This window comes from Vombatus ursinus, unplaced genomic scaffold (genome assembly GCF_900497805.2).
Source record: "Vombatus ursinus unplaced genomic scaffold, bare-nosed wombat genome assembly UNPS02014778.1, whole genome shotgun sequence".
NCBI lineage: Eukaryota > Metazoa > Chordata > Mammalia > Diprotodontia > Vombatidae > Vombatus > Vombatus ursinus.
Window position 1 is genome coordinate 46288447 of NW_020954556.1, and position 24873 is coordinate 46313319.

The following is a 24873-nucleotide window of genomic DNA, read 5'->3' on the forward strand; positions in this document are numbered from 1 at the left end:
GATTACACATATATAATCTATATCAAATTGCTGCCTTCTCAATGAGGGGGTGGGAAGGAAGGGAGAGAATTTGGAACTCAATTTTAAAAATGAATGCTGAAAGCTGTTTTTACATGTAATTGGAAGTAAATAAAATATTAAATTTAAAAAATTAAAGAAACTATGAACATAAGAAATTTTGTTAAGCTGCATCAGAAAAAGAGATATTAATCTACCTCTCATCATTGTAACTATTCAACTTCATTAAAACTCTAAGAAAACAAAAATCCGTATGTTAGTTAGAAACCTCAGAGAATACAGATTAAAAAAATAAATACTATGAGAAGAGCAATGTCCTTTGGGTACTTCAGACTATACTGAATAATTCTGCTTTTAAAAAAACCTCACAATATCTTTACAGAGAAAAAAAACAGTTAATTCAAATCTTCCTACTCAACAAGAAAAAAAAACTGAAATGGATACATCAATTAGCAGATCAAAATGTTGTCATATCTGAAAACAAGAGGATGAATGTCCCACAGGCTCATTTCAAAGAGGTAATTATATAAAAGAACTGTTTTTTAAAATGTCAAACCCCTTAGCAATTTTAACATCCTATTTCTTTTAAATATACCCTGAAGTATTCCATGTGAACATATTTTAAAAGCTATAGAACAAAATTAATTAATATTCAATAAAATGTGCTTCTGTTTTAAGTTAATGCATGTGGAGAATATGTGTAGCTTAAAGGAATATTCTTTTCAAATATTAAATATCTTATTAATAACTTCATTTTTACATAAGAATTGCTGATGGAAAATCTCACAGATTCAGGGTAAGAAGATGATCACTAAAATAGAATCCTAGTTGAAACATTCTTATAATCCAATGCAAATTTTAATACTGGTTGAAACATTTCCAAAATCAGTTTGGTTTTCCTACTTCTGTTTTCAACAGTATTTAAGGACATCTATGCCTTGCACCTATCTAACAAAATACCCAGCATTCCACTGAAAAGAAACAAATGAGTTCATCCTCTCCTAAGTATTCTTCCTTCACATGTATCTCCACTATTCCTTTGTACTCAATATTCTATACACTGGCTTTCTAATATTATTTTCTTTTTTTTCTAATTAGAAAAAAAATCCTCTATCACAATCTGAGATTTCTGATAATGAAATCTGCTACATCAATGACACCCAACTCTTATTTACTTTTCTGGTTTCTGTATAACTGATATCTTTTAAAACAACTCTGCCACTAAAAGTAATTTTTCCCCAACTATAGTTTAATCATCTTAAATGCTTTGGATAACAACCAACACTCAGAAACGACAAAATCAGCTGCTGGAAAAACAAAAATTGTTCAAAATATTCTGTTTTTTATTTGCGAAACTATAATGCATACCTGATTCATATCTAAGGTTGTTTCTATCATTTCCTGAAACTTGGAGAAATCAGAATGTAGATCAGTCAAAGGAGTTACGAAGACTGCCAATAACAATGATTGGTGTGCTCCTGTAAGTAAGAGAGGAAAAATCGTTTCTTTAGAGAAAAAATAAAACACAAAGAACAGCATGAACCATAAAAAAGTTAATATAGTAAGAATCACATGGCAATGGTAATAATAATGCACATCTATATAGCTTTTAATAGTTTACCAAGCAATTCTTCAATACTACTGTGGAGATAGTATAAATATTATTGTTCATTGTTTTACGGATGAGGAAATTGAGGCTCAAAGAGGCTACTAAGTAACTTGGCCACAAATAAGTAATAAGCAGCAGAATCAAGAATCCGATCCAGGTCTTAGGATTCTAAACCCTGCCTCATTCAAATGGAATTCAACTCTGTGAGCAGGGCCATCTTAAGGTTTCAGTCAAGTTATAACAATAACCTCAGATATTTAGTAAGGACAACTTGAGAATGGTGATGAAAAAGCCAATTTTTATTTCTCTTCTAACATGTTCTATATCTCTCCTCTTTCCCTTACTTCCTATATTCAATCGGCTACTAAGTCTTATTGATTCTATCTCAACACCATCTCAAACATCCGGCTCTCTTCTTTCTGTCCCCATTGCTGGATCTCAGTACAGGTTCTCATGGACTCTTGTAATAGTTTCCTATTTAATATTACTATCTCCAGCACAGGACCAAAAAAAAAAACTTCCTTATGCAGAGCTCTGGTGATGTCACTTCAATTCTCAAAAATCTCAAATAAAGTCACATTCCTAATCACGGCATCAAATGCCCTCCACATCTGAAACCACACTACCTCATCAATGACTATCATATAGTAAGCATTTATAAATGCTTATAACTTCATCTCTTACCACTTCTCTTCACATGCTTTTCCAGATAAACTGAATTACTTATCCCCTATTTCCCCAAATGCCTCCAGGATTTGGCTCATGTGATTCCAAATGCTTAAAATGTCCTCTCCATTCTTTCTCCATTTAACCAGATCCCATTTGGTAATGGTCTTTAACCTTTTTAGATTTCACATAATATTTTGCTCATCTTTCACGTATCATATTCCACAATTACAGAATATAAGTCCCTCAACAGAGATCATGTTTTTGTTAAACATCTTATTTCCTACAAGACAAGGCTCTGCACAAAGTAGACACTGTCATGTAAATCTGAACAATTTGTTCAGCTACAGTTCTTCATCTGTAAAATAAAGGTTTATACTCAAATGAACTCTCTTAAGGTCCTTTCCAATTCTAATGATTCTACTGTCCTTAAAAAGCTCACAATCTAGAAGCAAATGTGTATTGTATAATCAAAGTAAAAACTACATTTAATGACACATAGTACAATTATTTCTGGGGACAAAGAAGGATGATGAAAATAGGAAGGAAATAAAATTGAAGAAAATAGGATACTTCTTACCATACTTCAATAACCACAATAATAGGTACTTTACTATCGCCGTGGACTATCTTTATGCTAAACTAAATAAGCAAGAGTTTAAATGGCCAATAACTGTAGCTGCTTCCTGACATTAAACCAAGTGTTAAACACTTAACAAAAAGAGAAAAACTCTTTTCCCACTACCACTAGCATATACATAATCTACTGGTTTCCAAAAGCACACAAAGAAAGCACACATGTATAGTCAGTAGAGGCTGTAATATACAGTCAAGATTTGTGGCAGGGGTTCTAAGAAATACAAATATGTCTAAAAGTTAGGACCACTTGTATGTACCCCTACTCTAGGACTGATATATCTATACCTCTGAAGAACATGCTCATTAACATTCTGTTTAGATATGTGAAGAATAAAGGTTCTCAGTTTCATTGTGGGGGGAAAAAACACCTCATAAAAGAACTTAAAGGATGCTTGTAAACAGCAAATCCCCATAACATTCAAAATTATTTTGCCTGCCACATAGTAAGTACTATATAAGTATTAGCTATTATGAACTAACATTAATTAACTAATTAGGAGAGCACAGAAAAAAAATCATGTTCCAGGTACTGAATCTCATGAGGAAGTAAGGACGCCCCAAGTTCAAATCCATCCACAGACATTTACTAGCAATGTCACCCTAGACAGGCAAACCTATTTGCTTCAGTTCCCTCATCAGTAAAATGGGGATAATAATAGCTTCTCAGGGTTGTTGTGAGGATCAAATGAGATAATAATTGTAAAGCATTTAGCACAGTGCCTAGCACATAGTAAGTACTATACAAATGTTAATAAGCTAAACAGCTTGGATATTAGACCCTCAGAGATATCTGATACAAAGATTTTCCCCCCAATTAACAATTCCCCTTTTTATCCTGGCTGCATTGATTTTATTTATATAAAACCTTTTCAATTTCATGTAATCATTGTTATCTATTCTAGCCTTTCTGATCTCGAGCTTTTGTAAGGTTAAAAATATTCCATTTATGAACTGATCCATATTCCTGTGTGTGTGATACGACTTTCTATATTTAAACTGAGTATCCATTTGGAGTTTATGGTGATAAATAGTTTCTATACTTATTTTTGCCAAACTGCTTTCTAGTTTTCCCTTAAGTTCTTGTGAAATACAGACTTCTTCCCCAAGGAGTTTCTTCTCTGCTTTACATACAACTTTTCAGAAACAAAAACATTCCATAAAGTACACAGTCCCCTCTAACTTGTCTTCCCCAAATAATGGCTTAAGTCCAAAGAGACCAACTGCAATATTAGCTAGAAAGATTAAGATCTTCTCTGACTAATATAACTATCTAATGAATGGATTTAGCTAAAGTATGGGTTCCAGATGAACTTATGTAGAATACAAATACAAATTTTTGTTGTTGTTCAGTAGTTTCAATAATGTCCAATTTTTCATGACCCCACTTGGGGTTATCTTGGCAAAGATACTGGAGTAGTTTGCCATTTCCTTCTCCAGCTCATTTTGACAGATGAGGAACTGAGGCAAACAGGGTGAAGCGACTTGTCCAGGGTCACACAGCTAGTAAATGTCTAAGGCCAGATTTGAAGTCAGCAAGGTGAGTCTTTCTGGCTTCAGGACCAGCAGCACTCTAATCCACTATACCACCTAACCACCAATAAATACAGATTAGCATATATCACAATATGCTTATTTGTAAACTGCCACACATGTTGCTTTACAAATAGCTAAATAAGACAGGCACGCATAGGTCAGTAGAATTGAAAACATTTCATGTTGATAAGATGACGTAAAATAAGGCAAGAGCTAGCAGTTAAAGTAATAAGATAATAGGATACAAATAAGTGTCAACACAAGAAAAAGTCTACTAATTGGCTGATTACTAATAAAAAATTACATGGGTGCTCTTGTCATACATAGAATAACAATCCTCCATGCTAGGTCTATTGTTTGAATAACTGTTGTGACCAAAATAATTGCTATGTCCAACTTTCTGGTGATGAGCTTCTCATATTTATCTCTGCTAGCCAATATAAAATGACACAGTCACGGGGCCCTATTTTAAGCCTGGCTGACACACTGGCAGATCTTGCATTCCACTAGTATTACCTTCACAATATGATAAAGCATAAGAAGGGGAGACCAATGACACAGAGATAGAAGAGCATTAGAAATCCTTTATCCCTTCTTCCTACTAATAACACTGCCACCAACAAGGTGAACAATCTCCAAACCCACAAAACGTACTACAATTGCCAGCCTCACAAACTGACATACCACAAGACGGGGGCAAGGGCTCCCTATGTGCTCAGGGGAAAAGGCACTAACAGCCTGGCTATAGTGGTGAAACAAAGCCAACCTTCCCCCCAAAAAAGGGCAAGACAGCAAAGACTGTATTGAATCTTGAATGGACTGAGCACAACTGCAGATCTAAAATGATGCTGGCCACCAAGTGATCTGAAGAGTGTGAAGTGATGATACATGAAAAGAAAAGCCAAGTAATCTAGCTTTAAGTTTCATCCTTTTTGTTTTTATAACAAAAAAGGCAACTAGGTGGCCCAGTAAATAGAGTGCTAGACTGGGAGTCAAGGACATCTGAGTTCAAATCCAATCTCAAGCCACTTAACTGGTTGTGTAGTCACTTCACTTGTCTATCTCATCTGTAAAACAGGGTAATTATAGCACCTACCTCCCACAGTTGTTGTGAAGAGAAAATGAGATGTTTGTAACTTATCTTTCAAATCTTAAAGCACTATATAAATGCCAGCTACTGTTATTGTAATAAAAAACTATTAAAATGATTAAGCTATAAAATTTATACTCCCTGGAATCATGTCTGTTACTCTGGAAGGAAAAAGCCTGAGTAAACCAAGCCAAACTATGTGAAGCTTTTCCCATGAAGGAATCATACTTGAACACATGGTTGAGTATATATAACCTTGATCTAATACTGAATTACATTTGAATGTGATTCATTCACACAGATGTGTGCTAATGAATCTTACTTCAAAATCTTCTGTCATTCATTAAGCCCAAATTGGGGATTGGGGGGAGAGAAGGGTGGTGGCTGCCAGTACTATTATTAAAAGCAATTATTGACGTCAGTGTGCTCAGGGAATTTGGGAGGGGTAAGAGGGATGCAGAGTAATCTCTGCATAGAAATACTTAAAAGTGACTGAAATACAAGGCAGTAGGTCATTAAAGTGATGGCCTTTTAATTGAGAGAAATACTGATTGCGTTATGTTGTATGGGGTAGAGAGAAGTCACTAACCCTACAATATAAATTTATTTTACTGAGTGGTTCATTTTACTATCATACCCATAACAAATTGTAACCTCCACGAGGGCAGGATGTCTGCCTTAAATTTTGTACATGATTTTCCCCAGCACCTAAAACAATATTCTTAACACAAACATTAATGTTTGAATTAAGGAACAAAAGAGATCATTCAATCTAATCTGCTAATTTTTAAAGATAAACAAACTAAAACTCAGAAAGGTTAACTAAATAAAATTATAAGGGTGAAGTCAGAGATTGGAAATCTAGGACTTGCACAGACAATTGACTACAAATTTAAGGGTAACAAATATCACATAGCAAAAAAAGTTGTGAAATATTTTCCACAATAACACTCAGAGAAATGTTAAGAATTCCAACTGCTCAGGAAATCAAGCAAGTGAATACCTTCAAAAAGAATCTCTGATTTATTGTCAGTAGTTGACGACTTCTTTATAACTCCTCAAGGCTTCATTCTAAAAATTGCAGCTGTGAGCCTACACAAAACAGCTGCAAACATTTTAAGTCAATAAACACAAGCATTTACAATTTAACAATAGCCTAAACCATAATTTAATCACGACCTAAGTCTCATTATCACCCATCATGATACATATTATCAAACTCCAAGACCAAAGGAGAGGCCACAGTCCTATCAATAGTAGTTGATTCATTACTGAAATGTAAGATTCACTATTGGAACATTTCCCAGCACTTCTTCAGATTATAAAGTTTAACTACTGTATCAATAATTCAGGAAATTATTTTATTTTTTTCTCTCTTTCCTGTATTTACAGTCACTTTAATCAAGAATCAAGAAACATTCTAAGAGTTCCTGCTAATGAAATTTTACAAATGCCTCCCAAGAAGAGAAAGTATTAAAAACATCATTAAGATTAAGTAACATGTGGTACCAAAAATAAAAAGTTCTCATTCCTTGACAAATTGTTGAAGAATACTTAATCTCTTATTCTCCTATCTGTCTCTATTCACTCAATTTCAGCAATGGCCTCTGGATATTAGCCATATTTTACTGTCCTATTATTTTGGGTCATGGCTATAATTTTATGGCCTTATAATAAAATGACAAGATTTGGCAAATGACTGGATACGTGGAGTGAGAGAGTGAGAAGTCAAGGGTAATACTAAGCTTGTACAACTGAATGACTGGAAATTACTCCAGCAGAAATAGGGAACCCAAAGCACTTAGTACAGTGCTGAGCACATAGTAGGCGCTATATAAATCCTCCTTCCACTCAGATTTCCCCCAGAGATTTCTCCTTAACTGAGGAGAGAGAGTGAGAAACAAATTCCAATTCAGATCTATTGAGTTGAGATGCCCATGGGAAATTCCGATGGATATAACAAGACTAAAACGCATCAAGGCATTGAGAAGTTAATGTGAGTTGAGGAAGCGGCGGCATTAAGTATGATGTGTTAATCATTTTTAAGCCTTGTCTAATTCATCATGACCCCATGGGATTTTCCTGGCAGAGATACTGGAGTGGCTTGTCCGAGGTCACATAGCTAGTATCTGAGCCAGATTCGAACTCAGGAAGAGGAGTCTTCCTGACTCCAGGCCCAGCACTCTATCCACTGTGCTACCTAGTTGTTCCAGGCAATAAGTACAGACAATGTTTTCTAGGAGTTTGAATGTGCAAGTAAGTAAAGTGACAATTGAGCTTGAAGGGTTGGTAGTGTCCAGTAAAAGTGTTGGAAAGGAAAGACCCAAGTACCTTTGTAGGAAGCAGGAAAGGAGCCAGGAGATGGGGAAGAGATTGAGGGCAGACAAACAAAAGGGATGATTAAAGAGCTAAGCTTCCAGTGAAGTACATGTGCTTTAGTTCACAAATTTGGTGACATTTGTTTAGGCCGCTTTAAACTGTGTTGCGGATACCATCAGATTTCTTAATATATGACCTTGGGATAAATGAACAATTACTGTATTTTAAAGCCAAATACCTTCTCTCTCCCTAAAGAATTTCAATATCCTATCTTTTCAAATGAATGAAAAGTGGAATTTTATGCCATTGTGAAAATAATTAAAGAAAAGCCTTTGGGAAACTACTGAAATTAAATGATACATCATATTCCACAATATATTCAAATGGATATATAACCTTAATAACATTAAAGATTATACTATTAAAAAATCAGAACAAAAGCAGAGCATATACCTCTCACAGCTATGAGAAGATGATGTATTTTTTTCTTTTTGGCGAGGCAACAGGGTTAAGTGACTTGCCCAGGGTCACACAGCTAGTCAGTGTTATGTGTCTGAGGCTGGATTTGAACTCAGGTCCTCCTGACTCCAGGGTCAGTGCTCTATCCACTGCGTAACCCAGCTGCCCCATTTATTTTGTTTTGTGGAGATGTATTCTTAACCAAACAAGGAATAGAGACTATTACAAAAGATAAAAATTGATAACTTTGATTACATGAAATTAAAAAGCTTCTGCACAAACAAAATTAATCTACCTCAGGTAAGAAAAAAAGTGACTGAACGGGAAAAGAAATATTTGTATCAAATTTATCTACTAATGGTTTCATATCTAATATATATAAACAATTAGCAGGTATATTATGTATATATATGTATATGTATATAAAAGACCAATAGCCATTCAAAATAGATTAGTCATCAAAGGATATGAAAAAAGTTTTCAAAAGAATTGCAAACTATTAACAGCCATGAAAGAATGCTCCAAATCATTAATAAGAAAAATGCAGCTCAAAACAGTCCTGAGGTTTCACTTAATACTTTGTGTATTGGCAAAAGTGACAAAAAATGGAAATAGTCAATGCTAGAGGGGCTATGTGAAGACAGGCTCATTGGTGCACACTGGTAGTAGAACTAATTGGTAATCATTTTGGAAAGTCATTTTAAATTGGGCAAATAAAGCAATTAAAATGCCCATACCACTTCTGACCCAGAGATTTCATTAACACCCTAAGGAGGCCATTGATAAGAAAGTTCCCAAATACAACTCTGTGTGTGTGTGTGTGTGTGTGTGTGTGTGTGTGTGTGTGTGTGTATTTTTTTATTTTTGGTGAGGCACTTGGGGTTAAGTGACTTGCCCAGAGTCACACAGCTAGTAAGTGTCAAGTGTCTGAGGCCGGATTTGAACTCAGGTCCTCCTGACTCCAAGACCGGAGCTCTATCCACAGTGCCACCTAGCTGCCCCTAATACACCAAATTATTTATAGTACCACTTTTTGTGACAGCAAAGAATTGGAAGCAAAATAGATGCCTATCGATAAATTGCTCAACAAACTGTGATACATAGATATAACGGAATATTACTGCGCTATAAGGAATGATAAATGCCATGAATACAGAGAAGCACGGAAAGAGCTTCATGAACTATGAAGAGTAAAGAAAGCAAAGTCAAGGAAACAATGTACAAAATGACTACAACAATACAAAAGCAAAAAACCTACGCACACAGAGTAAATGGTGCAAAATTATAAAGAGCATACCTTAAAAGAAGAGATATGAGAAGACATTCCCAACCCACCAATGCATACTGCATGCTTTCAGACTTTTCTAATATACTGACCAATTAAATACTGGGTTTTTTTTTCTTCTTTTTATCTTTAAAAAAAATACTATGAGATAGCTCTTTGGGAGGGGAAGGTGGAAGGATACTAGGAGAGACTACAGTGGTTTAAAAAAAAGACATCAGTAAAAACTTATTTTAAAAAAGAAGTTAAATGAGTTTATCTTACGCTGAAAGATGGTAACAATTAAACAGAAGTAATCTACAGAAAGAATCAAGGTTGCACCTAAAAGGTACCTAATTCATGGTCTTCCAATCAATCAAGCATTCAACAAACATTTAGTAAGCTCTTATTATGTTTGAGTGACTGTGCTAGTCACGGGAAAACAAAGACAGGAACAACTGATGGGTACCTTTCTTAAGAAGAGAAATCCTTCCAAAGTTAGAGGAATTACAAAAATGGCATTAACTGAACAACTCACTTTCATAATCTATGAAAAAAGACAAAAAGGTTACAGTTTTAGTTAACAAATATTTTTTACAAACCCATTCAGTACTCAGTTTTTACTTGGCTGATCTTACATAAATTCCAAATAAAAATAAGTAAATACAAAAACTTTTTAAGAAGCGCAACTGAACCCTTTAAAGAGGAATTTTTTTTTTAATTTTAGGAATTAGAAAAAGGAAAGATAATGCTTTTCACTTTAGCATCTTCTCCTTAATGTGGGGCTCTATCAATAGCACTCTAATAATAAAGGTTGTGGTAGGGGCAATGTACTATCCCTTGCCTCCAGGAAAGTTAGGTTAGTTTTTCCTTAAGAGGTATTGAGGGTATCCTTTATACTTGATTAATTCTGGGGACCTCAGGCTCTTGACATCATTGGCTGGTCACCTGAGCACAAAACAGCCCTAAGAAGCTTCAGAAACACCTCCTGGTTGTTGGAAAACAATGGACAATTCAGATAAAGGAGCATCATTTTAAATTGAATTAACTTGGGGATTACTCAATGCCTAAACTTACTGAAAACTTTCTGCTATGGCTAAGTAAATTTCCTTATCTTAACTGCAGAATGATACACACATATTGTTCCAATATTAAGCCTAAACTACCAGGGGACTGACCTGAGTAAGGCCCAACCCAGAAAGGGGGAGTGGGAAAAGAGAGTTAAAAAAAGGGCTCTATGGGAACTGGCAAAAAGGGCAACAATTAAATGGGTAGAATTTGTGGCAAATGAAACGAGTACTTCTTTGTACTCAGATGACCTGGGTTTGAATTTTGCCTCTGTCACTTATTAGCAGTATAATCTCTGGCAAGTCAATTAACTTCTTAGAACTTCAGTTTCCTCATCTGTATAATGAGGAGTTCATGGCTTCTTAGGCTCTTCACAGCTCTAAATCCATAATCCTACTATAGGACACAGAGAACGTGTTTAACATTTCAGAGCCTCAGTTACATCATCTATAAAACAGGAGAAATAAGATCAGAATTAGTACCTATTTCACAGGGCTACTGTGAAGAAATAAATCACTTTTACTCATAATGGAAAATGCTATCCAAAAGAAAGAACTACAGTCTGAGTGCAGATCAAAACATACTATTTTCTTTGTTGTTTTTTCTTTCTTGTGGTTTTTCCCTTTTGTTCTGATTCTTCTTTCATAACATGACTAATGTGGAAATGTTTAATATGATTGTACACGTATAACCCACATCAGATTACATGCCCTCTTGGGGAGAGAGAAAGGGAAGGAGAAAAAAATATGGAACTCAAAATCTTACACAAGTGAATGTTGAAAACTAGCTTTACATGTAATTGGAAAAAAAATAAAATACTATTAAGAGGGGGGAATGTATAGAAAAAATTTTATTAAAAAAAAGAAATCACTTTTAAAACATTAAAAAAAAATCCACAATCCCATGATTCTTTGGGCTTCATGAAGGTCTGTCTAGGGAATAATGACTGACCAAAGTTAATATAGCCAAGCCCTTAAAACTCACGAACAGTCTTTTTGAAATCATGATTGGACTGCCCTGTCTTGGAAAACATTCAATGTTCCCTGGAGCCTTAGGCACAGGTAATTTATCTAGACTGTAAATTTGTTTTACAAACTGGGAAGTTTTTCATAATTATCTTAAAGATGACACAGTCTGAGTAACTTTAGAAGCCATCAGCATCTTAGTTGGAAAGAGAGCAGGAGAAAGGGTGAAAAGGAGCAGTGGGAAAACCTGCACAGTATGGCTTCTTATCACTTCAAAGAAAACTATTCTAGCTTAACAATACAGCAAAAAGCAGAAAGGTATACAATACATTAGAGTTAATGCAAGTGTTTCTTCTACTTAGGAAGGGAATCTCCCAAAATGTAGGCTGCATTACTGGCTTCATCACCCAATAAATAACACATAGATCTAATCTCACACAGTAAGTTGGTTACTCAATTAGCCTAACTCATACAGACTAACGGGCAGCTAGATGGTGCAACAGACAGAGCACGGGGCCTGGAGTCAGACAGACCTGAGTTTAAATCCAGCCTCTGATACTTACTAGCTATGTGAGCCTGGGCAATTCACTTAACCCTGCCTGCCTCATCTCATCTGTAAACTGAGCTGGAGAAAGAAATGGCAGAATATGCCAGTATCTCTGCCAAGAAAACCCCAAATGCGAAGGCAAAGAGCCAGACACAACTGAAACAACTGAACATATAGGGAGAAATTAATATGTAAGGATCACCCAAAACTGTCGTGGTGATAGAAGCCACATAAAGACAGACCAACAAAAAGCCCATTCATCATCACCATAATCAATCATTATCCTCACTACCACAACTACTACTCACACTTATATGGATTGTCTCATTTTAATTGAATAGATTGTCTCTAGTACTCCAATCATTCTTCATTTTTGCTTCTATCTGAAGCATCAGCCCCACGCTGTATCTAATAGCTAAATTCCTGGGTCAGGTTGCTGTATCTGTAATTCTCCTCACATATGCCCTTCTGCAAAAACTCCAGTTTAAAAGCCCCTCCCCCTCACGTAGACCTGGGAAATTGTTACTATATCTTTAAGAGAAGCAATGGAGGAATTTGTGAGAGTAACAGAGAAAGGACTGACAATCTTTCCTAACGAGGCTTTGAGAATTAACTATTACGAAGAAAAAACCTAAGAAAGACTACTAGAATTAACCTTCATCTTTGAGAGGATCTGAAGAGACATTTTGAGAGGACTGAGTTTAACTCTCATTCGGTGGAGAAGAAAATCTAAGAATTTCCAAGAAATTTTTAAATGTCATCCAAATTATTGGACTTTTATTCTAGTGTTTTAGAAGAGTCATCAATTGTACTTATTGAGGCAAGATCATTCTGGCTGATTGTTCTCACAACTGATTCACTGTTGAATTATTTAACTGTTTGTATTGTTTGTGACTGTTAATCAATTTTATAGCCACTAACAATGATGTTTGTCTAAGCATGAAAAGATAGGTGAAATTCTTGTTAGAACTGAAAATGGCTCAAAGCATGGAGGAATAGCTAACAGAGGGCAGAGTCTGGATTCAAAAAGATCTCAGAATGCTAGACTAATGGGTTGATTTTAATAAGATGAAATTTAGTAGCAATAAACATAAGGTTTTACACTTTGGTTAAAAGTTAAACTTGGGGCAGCTAGGTGGCGCTGTGGATAGAGCACTGGCCCTGAAGTCAGGAGGACCTGAGTTCAAATCCAGCCTCAGACCAAACACTTGCCACTTACTAGCTGCGTGACCCTGGGCAAGTCACTTAACCCCAATTGCCTAAAAACAAAACAAAACAAAAAAAAAGTTAAACTTTACAAATATGGATTAGGGGAAATGTAAATAAGCAACAGTCCTTCCAGTTGGCAGACTTTCACTGGCAAGAACTTCAACAACATAGAATCACTTCAACACACAATAAGATCCTGGGGTTAGACTTTAGTGAAGGAGCTGTCTCAGGCTGTAGTTTCTTTCTTGCTTCAAAGTGCCACACTCATATTTTAATTTCTGCCTGTAGAAGTAAGACTGAGAGATGGACCAAGCCCTTGCATTGGACTGAATCTACTTTCTGCTTACTGTATGTATCCTGAACTTTCCAGTACCAGCCCCACGAAGGGAGATTTCCTTGTTTTTATCCTTAGGATCTCTTCCTAATGTGAAGATAACTCTATGTTATGTCATTTGAACCCTGTCTTCTGAGATTACTTTCCATCTACACTTTGTGTGTGTGTGCGCGCATGTGTGTGTGTGTGTATCACATACTCATACATACATTGAAAAAAGGGACGTTTTTGTGTGTTTTTGCCTTTCTTTATATCCATAGTGCTTTAGCACAGTGTCTGACTGACTGAATGCTATCTCAACACTTATTCCTTGACAATATATTTCAAACATGTCAGGGTCCATTTATTCAAGTAGGCATAACACGAATGTTGTATTTAGCAACCCAATAATGCTAAACGAGACATTGAACATGTACCATATACATACCATCAATTATTATATGAAGAAGAGCATCATTACCACTTATCTGTGACCATCACCTTTTCAAACACATCTTAAAAGATTAATTATCAACAAGAGGCAGGCACTTTGTGTTTATGATCCTATTAAAGCTAAGTGGACTAATAAGGAGAAACAAATAATCATGGGGAAAAAACAGAACAAGAATAATATTTTTTAAAAGTTCCACACAGGCCCTATGTGTAACAGCTGGTTGGTTGGCTATTGTTGTTTGGGGAGGGGGAGGGCGGTAACATTAACCACTATGGATAAAATTGTACCGAGTGTGTATGGCAAGGTGAAAGCCACACTTTTCAGGCGCTCTTAAGGGAGAAACACACTAAATCCCAACCGTCTCTATCTGCTAGTTGATTGGTTAGCTTTTTAATTCTTTCATATTGAGCTCTAAGGCAATGTAGAAAGTATATTCTGAAATTACCATAAATTTCCACAAAAGCAGAAACAAACACAATTTACAGCTCTAAGTGCCCACCCCATTTTATTAAAAAAACTAAAGAAACCTTTTTTTTTGCTTTAAGCTTTTTCTCCTTTCTCAGTCTCCTGCCCTCTAAGACTCATAGCTTAGAGAAACATCACTGTCACAAGCTATAAAATTCATTAACAGTAACAAATAATACAAAGAGTTAAATAGTTCAATAATGAATTAGTTGAACTCCTAACAAGACACTCATTATTATTCTTCTATGAGTTTTGAGAACTGTTAACAGCCAAATGAAATTTTCACCCTTCAACTACCTTACTGGAAAGGCTCTAGAAATTTACCCAGACTGACTCAGACAAGCAACAATCAATTTCTTGGCTAATATTCAAAGCCTTGATAGTTAAAACAATCTATCAGAACTCATAATCTCCTGCTACAAACACATAAACCATCGGAGTAAGCTGTTAATAAGTGATGTAATAATACAATTTATTACAACAAAACTCTAATACAACAGAATGATATAAATGCCTTGTGGATTTTCTACATAGCAGTATTGGGCAAAATTCTGCCCTAAAGGCTTAAGAGAAATAGCCTTAAATTCCAGGTACTGTCTCAACTTCCTAATTTTAAGAGGTTCAATAAAGAGGATGACTTCAGTGTGTGTGTCTCTCTCTCATTCCAATAGATAGTTCTTATTTATGTGTAAGAAAAGAAAAAAATTCCACATTTTCATCTACTTTGTATGATGTTGCTGCCCCCTGCTGTTCCTAAATTTACCTAACTTTCTTTTCATGGCATTATATTTGTTTTTGATCATAAACCAAAAAAGCCCACAAGACAAAAGAAAACAGCAATTTTATAGCCAGATATTTAAAGCTTTAAAATCATAATTTCCCTTTGAAATATCAGTGCATTTAGTTAATTTTTCACTTCATCATTCTCATTGCTTTGAGGACTTCTGAATCTAAACAAAACTAATAATGTATTGTTCTTCTTAAGACTCAAGTTCCAGTTAATTTAACATAAATTCAAATTCTTTTCCAAAATCAGAAGCTGCCCCGTCACCTATTTTGCCTGCAATACCCAAGGAAACCTCAAATATTATGTTTCTAGTTCATTTATTAAAGTACAAAGATGTAGGTCAAACCTACAGACATATCCTGCTTTCAGGCAGCCTTGAGTGAGAAAATAGCATCCTTCAACTTTATTCCAACACTTTTCTGTTTCCTCCCACCTTGCCAAAGGTATCTATTGGACCCTGATGGCACAACAACACTAGCTGGCCATCTCATAAATGCTAATTGTCACAAGGATCACAAGAACATGGATACAGAACCAGAAGAGACCTTGGAGGACATCTGGTCCAACCACTCATTTTATAGATGAGGAAAGTTAAATAATGTCCCCAGGGTCACACTGATCAGAAATGCCAGAGCCAAGGTTCTAACCCAGGTCCCATGATTCCAAATCCAGCTTCCTTCCCTCCACTGAACTGCACTCCCTCCCAGACAGTGAACTGACGAATCACCAAGCTGGAAGGCATACCTAGAGATCAATTTATCCACCATATCATTTTAATATGATTAAACTCAGGCACAGGAGTTAAGGGACTTGAACATTTGCACAGCCAATGGACAGTACTGGAGCTCAGATGAGAACCCAGACCCTCCTACTGCAGCCCAGTTCCACTGTGAATCAGTATAAACTCTTTAATAGAAAAAGGTATAAATATAATTAAGGTGGGTTTGCAGCATCTTCTTTCTAATAGATTGCAGTGCATTTTCATGGCAATCAAGGACTGAGATTTCAATGGAAGAAAAAAAAAACACAATGATTTGTTACCTTCGTGTTTTTCCAGTGCTTCTATAACATTAGGAAGGTGGTTTATGGCTTGATAAATTCGGTAACAATCTTGTAAACTGGCTGCATGTCTCTGAAACTTTTTGGCAAATCGGTTAAGATCTGGGAAACGACGAAGTAAGTCTTCTTGTAAACTCTGTCTCAGCTCAGCATCTACTACAAAGACCTCCACTAAATTTAACCTGAAATAAAGCATTTATCAAAAATTAATCATAAATACCATAATAAAGCAAAACTAAAACCTCTCAACTACGAAAACAAAGTCTCAGTTGGATTACAAATTCCAAATATGTATCCAGAAGTAGGTAATCACAAAGCAGCTAGCAGCAGAAATCTTTAAAATATATACAAATGAAAAACTTTAAAGAAATATAATTGAATAATTATTTAACAGAGCTCTATCAAGGGATGATTAAATCTACATGTTACTTGATAAATTGAAAACATTTAAAATGATACTGCCATCTACTAGTTCAATATGAAGAAGTCTGAATGGTAAACAAAGATAGAATCAGTTAAAAAATACTCCTGTAAGATGCTTATGATATCAAGAATGATAATAGGTCAAATCAAATACTTGTCTTAGTAGGAGAATATAGTATAACAGCTTAGGGTTCATTCTAAAATGACACTGAAAATAAAAAATATAACTTTTTTAAATTATAAAAAAGTACCACTCATGTTAAATCACTAAATTAAACAAATAACCCACAAATATTATATAGGTGTTATTTTGTTTTTCTATAATAGAAAGGGATATGGAATTGGGTCTGTGATTTCACCATTATAGGAAAGTACTAAGTGAGGAAAATCCCAATACCAAAATAGGCCAGAACCATTTCTGCAACTTAAGAGTGTTAAAAAGATGCCTCAACAACTATGAAAATCAGCGGCATGTCCAGCATCACACAACTAGTATGTGTCAGAGGTGAGACTTTAACCCAGGTCGTCCTATCTTCAGGGCCAGTTCACTACACCTTCCTCTTTTTCTATATATTATAGAATAATAAAGAATTTATTTTTGTAATCAAGTGATTTCAATAAAAGACAATGAAGTAAACACAAAGGTAATTTAACAAAAATGTATAAGTCTAGGAATACCTTTCTAAAAACTTATAGCACATATATTCATATTGTCATACATAGAAAGCTTTTGTAAAAATGTCAAGGAGGGAGGAAATAAACTAATGCATATCAAATATCTCAGATGTGGAAAGGACCTCAGGGATCATTTATTTCAAACTATCCAGGAAGAGGAGTTCCATCAATACCATCCTTGGGTAACACTACCGGCAAAGTATTAAGTTTAGGCTAATGAAAAGAGCAGTTTGAAGAGAAGAAAACAGGAAACACACATAATGTAAAGGTCTTTTGAAATGAGAGCAGGAGGCTAAACTACTCCTCACCACATGCTAGATAGAAGACAAAGTGTTTCTCAAATCAAGGGGAAGGAAAATACGAATTCAGATTCAATTCTGGCAAGCTGAACCCTTGTATCTTCCAACATGAGAAGGTTGAGGCCACCCAGATGTAGGTAGGAAAAATGTGTGTGGCAGCCCAGGAATGGAAGGACCAGGACAAAAAGAGTATAGAGATGTGATGGAAATTATTGATAATAAAAGAATAAGGACAAAAAGCAAAAAAGGACAAAGGAAAGGCTAGGTATAAATCCAGTCCCCAAACACACATTTTTAAATAAAACCCTAGCAAAGATACTATAGCAATATAGCTAAAAATTATTCACTATGATCAAGTTGGATTAGTGCATGGGATGCAAGGATGGCTGAACAGTAGGAAAACAATGAACAATTAATGCCCCTTATCTTATTTTTTAAAAAATATTAATGTGTAATCACACCTCTCAGATTGGCTAACACGACAAAACAGGAAGATGATAAATGTTGGGAGAAGATGTGGGAAAACTGGAACACTAATGCATTGTTGGTGGAGTTGCAAACTGATCTAACCATTCTGGAAAGCAATTTGGAACTATGTCCAAAGGGCCATAAAACTGTGCATACCCTTTGACCCAACAATACTACTTCTAGGTTTGTATCTCAAAGAGATCATAAAAATGGGAAAAGGATCCACATGTACAAAAATATTTACAGCAGCTCTTTTTGTGGTGGCAAAGAATTGGAAATTGAGGGGATGCCTATAAATTGGGGAATGGCTAAACAAGTTGTGGTACATGAATGAATGAATGTGATGGAATACTATTGTTCCATAAGAAATGATGAGCAGGTGGCCTTCAGAAAAACCTGGAAAGGTTTACATGAACTGATGCTGGGTGAAGTGAGCAGAACTAGGAGAACACTGTACACAGTAACAGTCACATTGTGTGATGATCAACTGCAACATACTTAGGTCTTCTCAGCACTACAATGATCTAAGACAACTCCAAAAGACGCTTGATAGAAAATGCTATCCATATGCAGAAAAAAAAAACTATGGAGTCTGAAAGAAGATCAAAATGTACTATTTGCTTTTTGTTGTTTCTTCTTTCTCGTGCTTCCTCCCACTGGTTCTAATTCTTCTTTTCAACATCACTAATGTGAAAATATGCTGAATATGACCGTGTATGTAGAGCCTATATCAGATTGCATGCCATCTTGGGCTGGGGGGAAGGGGAGGAACGGGGAAAAAATTTGGAACTCAAAATCTTACGTTAGTGAATGTCGAAAACTAAAAATAATTAATATTTTAAAAAATATTAATGTGTATGCATGTCAATGTGTATGGATGTATGCACATATGCACGTACACATGTATTTTTAAATCATCAAAATGTGTGGCACCCCAGGAACAGAAGGACCAGGACAAAAAGAGTATAGAGATATGATAGAAACTATTGATAATAAAAGAATAAGGACAAAGAGCAAAAAGGACAAGGGAAATATTAGGTATGAATCTAGCCCCCAGTTAACCCAACCAACTCAAAGGGAAAAAAAAGCAAACATTCCAGAAAAGGTCACGATGATGACTACGTACTATGCTTTAAAGGAAACAGAACAAGAAAACCCTAATGATGAAGAGTTTTCCAAGAGTGCAAAATGAGACATACAGATATAGAGCTGAAAAAAGGGCATGGGCAAAGCAAAAATTTGTTTTGCTTGATTATAGATATTTGGAACAAGATTTTTTACTCTTCTTTCATTCTTGGGGAAGGGAGAGGGAGAACAGGACAATTTAAAAAAAATGTATATATGAATATTTTTTAAAAATAAATAAAATAAGGGGAATTAATTATTGTTTTCTTACTGTTCAACCATCCTTGGATCCCATATAACTAATCCAACTTTATCACAGTGAATTATTTTTAGCTATATTACTGCAGTATCTTTGCTGGGATTTTTTTTTTTAATTTCTGAATCAATATTCCTGGGATACTAATCTATAATTCTCTTTTTCTACTTTATCTTTCCCTGCTTAGATATTAGGAATATATCTGTCCCTTTAAAAAATTTGGTAAATTGTATTCTGCCAAAACAATAAAAACCTATTTTATTTCTTTTTTTAAAAAACTGCATAGATCTCCTGTTTTTAAATCGTCCAAATGTGTGGAAATGTTTTGATTAGTATTTTTCTTATTAATGACTTGGAGCATTCTTTCATATGGTATTTAATAGTTTATAATTCCCTTTGAGAATTGTTTGTTCCAATTCTTTAACCACTTATATACTCGGCAATGTCTCTTGGCCTTATAATTTGCCTTAATTCCCTATATATGTTGGATACTGGACTCTTTTCAAAGACATTTGATATAAAATTTTTTATTCCCCAACCAACAGCTTCTCATTTTCCTAAAAGAATTAATTTTCTTTGTGCAAATTCTATTTAATTTCATGTAATCGAAAGCATATGTATGGTCTTATCGTTTATAATTACTTTTATTTCTCATCTGATTAAGACTTCTCCCCTTAGATATAACTGTGAAATGTACCTAATCTGGTTCTCTTCTAATTTTTCTATAATGGCATGACCTTTAACATTCAGGTCAAAAATCCATTTAGGGTTTATTGTCACATATGGGGAAAAAAATAAGAATTTTCTAAAATGCACAGTATATACTGCAGCTTATATACATATAAGAGTGGTACTTCCTGGGTACTGAACCCGGGGAGATCTGGGTTGAACTCCTGCCACTCATGCATTCCAGCTGCTTGACCATGGTCAAGTCATTTACTTAACCTCTCAGTGATAAGTCAATTCTTTTAAGATAAAGTTACAGACAAGAAAGTAATTTCTATCAGTAAAGGTCTTTCCCCCAAAAGGGTGAACTCACAAATCAGGAACACACACACACACACACTCACACACATAATCTTTAATCTCATAGAAATCCTGAGGCCTGATAAATTGCGAGTTACAGGAGTCTATTTGTCATGACACAAGTGAAATTAATTTAGTAGCAGTATTTGCAACTAGCTAAAAAAAGAAAAAAAAAGATTACTACCTCTGTTTCCATGGAAATGCCACTTTAAATGACAATTTTTAAGGAATCAAATTTAGTACTGTCATAATACACTGTCAGTACGACTCAACAGGAATGCTAAGCATCACACAAACAATTGCCTGCAATATCAGCTCACAAATTGCCTAGAATATAGCAATTTTTCAAGATAGCCAATTCATAAAACTACAACACAAAAATTACCTTTTTAAATCAAAGTTTGGCACTATTTATTACAATATTATGCTTTATTTAAAAACTGGTCTTTTACCTCTGAATTCACAATTAAATACGAACAAAATTTTGCTATGCACATAATTCATAAAAAAGGACAAATGTGGTGGTACCAATTAGTTCAAGAATTCCTATTAAAGTTTCCAGTTCTCTGTCTGACACCATAATTCTGTCAGTTATGTACATATGTGTCATATCCCTATGAACATTGCTAGGCTGATCCTCAGACTGACACACAATCAGTCTGCCAAGCTCAAGCTCAAAGCCTCAACAGTTTGGAAGAGATCCCAGAGGCTGGGCTCCCTTGCTACCATCATCATGAAACAAGGGTCATTCCATAGAGAAGCTCATAGAAGCCTTAATCCTATGTCAAATAAGATAGAGTGGTATATTTAATGTATTGATGGTATAATTCAGTACCTAGTACAACACAATGCCCTGCACATTAGATAGTTAAGAAATGCATTGACAAATACATACCACCAAGCTAAGTTAGTCAAAGGATAAGAACAATTTTCCACCAAAATTTACTAATTATAAATAACCACTTAAAAATATGTCCCAAATCACTAATAACAAGAATTCAAACCACTCTGAGGTTTCATCTCATGCTGCAACTTTGCAAAAATTACAAAAAACACCAAGAGTCAATGTTGGAGGAACTGTGTAAAACAGGCATACTAACAGGGAAGGAGAAAGAGGAAAGGGAATAAGCATTTATACAGTGCCTACTATGTGCCAGGAACTGTGCTAAGTGTTTTACAAATATTATCTCAATTGACTCTAGCAATAGCTCTGCAAGGTAAACGCTCTTATCCCAATTTTAAAGTTGGGGAAACTGAGACACAGAGGTTAAGTGACTTGCTTAGGGTCACAAGGCTAGTTAAGTGCCCGGGGCCAGATATGACCTTGAGTCTTGCTGCTCCTGGGCCTGGCACTCTATCAACTGGACTACCTCAATGCCTCCATGGGGAGAGGAGGGGGGGAGCTTATCTTTTTTTATCTAATACACTTAGAGAATCTGTAAATTGGTCCAACTACTGTGAATATGAATTTGGAATTATTGTTTGTATACTGGAATAAACTGTATACACTAATCTAGCAATCCAACTACAGGGCAGGGCATATACCCCAAGAACAAAGACAGATGTAAAGGTCAACTATTTACCAAATTAACAATTTGTGGTAGCAAAGACCTAGAAATCAAAATGGCTTAAAACAAACCTTATGTTGCATGAATGTAATAGAATATTATTGTACAAAAAATAAATGCACATTTTTAAAGGAGATTTCTTCACTGAAAGGATAAGTAGGCCTTGAAAGATCTCATAGTCAAAAATTCGACAAGAAGTCAACCCAAGAGGAAGATAGAAAACTTAAGAATGAAATTCTGAAAATATAAAGGGAAATAATTCCCATGCCAAGGAAAAACTGGAGCTGTCTGAGTAGACCTACGTGAATGCTTAGAACTCATGAACCAACTTAGATTTTTTAAAAAGTAAAGAAGCAGGAACTGGTAAAAGGGGATAAATAAGAGTTTATAGGGTCCTGTAAAAATACTGTCAAACTAACCACAATTCCAGAGAATTGATGATGAAGTGTATTACTTACATCCTAATAATGAGATAACAGGCTTAAAATACAGAATTAAATCTTTTTTTCAACATGGCCAATATAAGGATTTGTTTTGCTGACTATGTATAAACTGTTAGAAGTGCTTTGTTTTTCTATTTTTTTCCCCCAGTGGGGAGGTGTCAGGAAGGAGAGGAAATGGTTTAACTGAAAAAAGTTAATTTGAAAAAATTAAAATCATGTCAAAAGTATTAAAGCTCAGAATAAGCTAAAGCTGAAGAGGGAAGCAAAGGAATGACAAAATGGGAGAAAAGTTCTGACAGCGAAAAAAGAGCATCAAAGAAAGGACAGGGTAGTGTGGACTGGACAGTAAAAACTGACCACAGAGAAAAGACAAAGCTGCTCAATTTCTGTTTTACGTTTTTTTTAATCCATGGAGAATGACCATGGTACTATGAAAAAAGGAAAGTGACACCCAAGATAAGAAACAGTAAAGGAATACTTTAGTTCCCCTTAACTCACTCAAGTCAACTGGCCCCCCAAAATGACACTCTTGGATCCTCAAAGAACTGGCACATGGAGGTGGGATTGCTAAGTCATCATCAGTGACATGTGAAAGATTGTGGTGAACACAGCAAGGCCCCACAACCCTAAAAACGGGCAAATGTTGGCCCAATTTTCAAAAACAAGTCAGAGAACAGTTTGTAACCAAAGGTCAGACAGTAACCTTGACTTTAATTCCTTAGAAGATTCTAGAATAAATCATCGAAAAAGTGGTTAACAACTATCTAGAAAAAGCAGTGATTATAAAAATCCAGAATGACGAAAACAAGTCTTGCTAGGCTCATCCTATTTCTGTTTTTTGACTGGTTTGCTAAACTGTAGATTAAGGCCACTGTTGTAGATACAGTTTACCTAGGGACTAGCTAATAATACAATTACATGGACTTGGAATGGTGAAGATCAAATAAGTCATTAATGGTTCCATGTCAACTTAGCTGTAGATCTCCAAAGGAGTGCCGCTGGGTCTATGTTGGACCTTATGCTACTCAACAGCAAGTCACTTAACCCTGAATGCCACCCCTCACTAAAAAAAAATAGAATAAAAAATATGATTCTGTGAATACGAGGAATTGAAAGAAATATACAAGGATTTGTATGAACTGATGGAGAGTGAAATAAAGAGAACAAAAGGACAATAACCACCAAGGGAACAACAATGTCAATAGTAAGGTTCCTAAAAGAAAGTGAAGTTCAAAATAAATGAAAAAAAAATGTCCTCAGAGAAGAGACAATGAAACATACTTATTTCAATGCAGAAAGGCAGGAGACTATTAGGACAGAATGTTACATACCATATAGGATGGGGTTGCTCTAGCACATATTGTTTAAATGTTTTCATTATAAGGTAAGTTTCTATATAGAGGAGAGGAGACTTTTTCCCAGAAATGATTGTGTTTTAAAAACAAAGACATCAATAGAGTATACTTTTCAGAATATAAATTAATTCCACACCTATGATTTTAGGGATTTTAACTTTTAAAAAAGTAAAGTCTTAAGTTATAGAATGTATACTTCATAGTATACTAAGTCCCCAGCCATAGGAAATATATGCCCATCCACATAAGATAAAACAGAAAATAATGAACAGAGGGAAGGCAATGGAATTAAAAGGGTTTGGGGAAGAACTTTTATAGAAGGTAGGATTACAGTTAAGACTTAAAAGGAAGCCAGGGACATCAGTAATTGGAGCAGTGGAAGGAAAGTGTTCGAGGCATGGAGCACTACCAGAGAAATTGCCCAGAGCCAAGAGATGAAGTGCCTTGCTCATAGAACAGAGAGGAGACCAGTGTCACTGTACTGAAAAGTACAAATTGAGGAGTAAGGTATAAGAAGACTAGAAAGGTTGAGCGAGCAAGTTTATGAAAGGCTTTGAATGCAAAACACAGCATTTTGTATTTGCTACTGGAGCTTATCATTAGGGGTGACATAATCAGACCTATGCTTTAAGAAAATCACTTCAGTGGCTGAATGGAGGATAGACTGAAGTGGGGAAAGATTTGAGGCAGGCAGATCTACCAGCAGGCTACTGCAGTAATCCAGGCATTAGGTGACGAGGGCCTGCACTCAAGTGGCAGCAGCATTAGCCTGAA

The 24873-nt window shown here is 35.4% G+C and overlaps 1 protein-coding gene across 3 annotated transcripts in view; it reads right to left on the reverse strand.

Annotated features, from left to right (window-relative positions):
* Positions 1–24873, reverse strand: part of MSH2 (mutS homolog 2) — a 73662-nt gene that overhangs the window by 33903 nt on the left and 14886 nt on the right. For all 3 annotated transcript variants that reach the window (XR_003569366.1, XR_003569367.1, XM_027865368.1), the window contains exons 7-8: positions 16444–16643; positions 1387–1496 (exon numbers count right to left, since the gene is read on the reverse strand). Coding sequence is in view for 1 of the 3 variants with exons in the window: in XM_027865368.1 (XP_027721169.1) it covers positions 1387–1496; positions 16444–16643 (310 nt within the window). In the remaining 2 variants the exon portion in view is untranslated. The remainder of the gene's footprint in view (positions 1–1386; positions 1497–16443; positions 16644–24873) is intronic.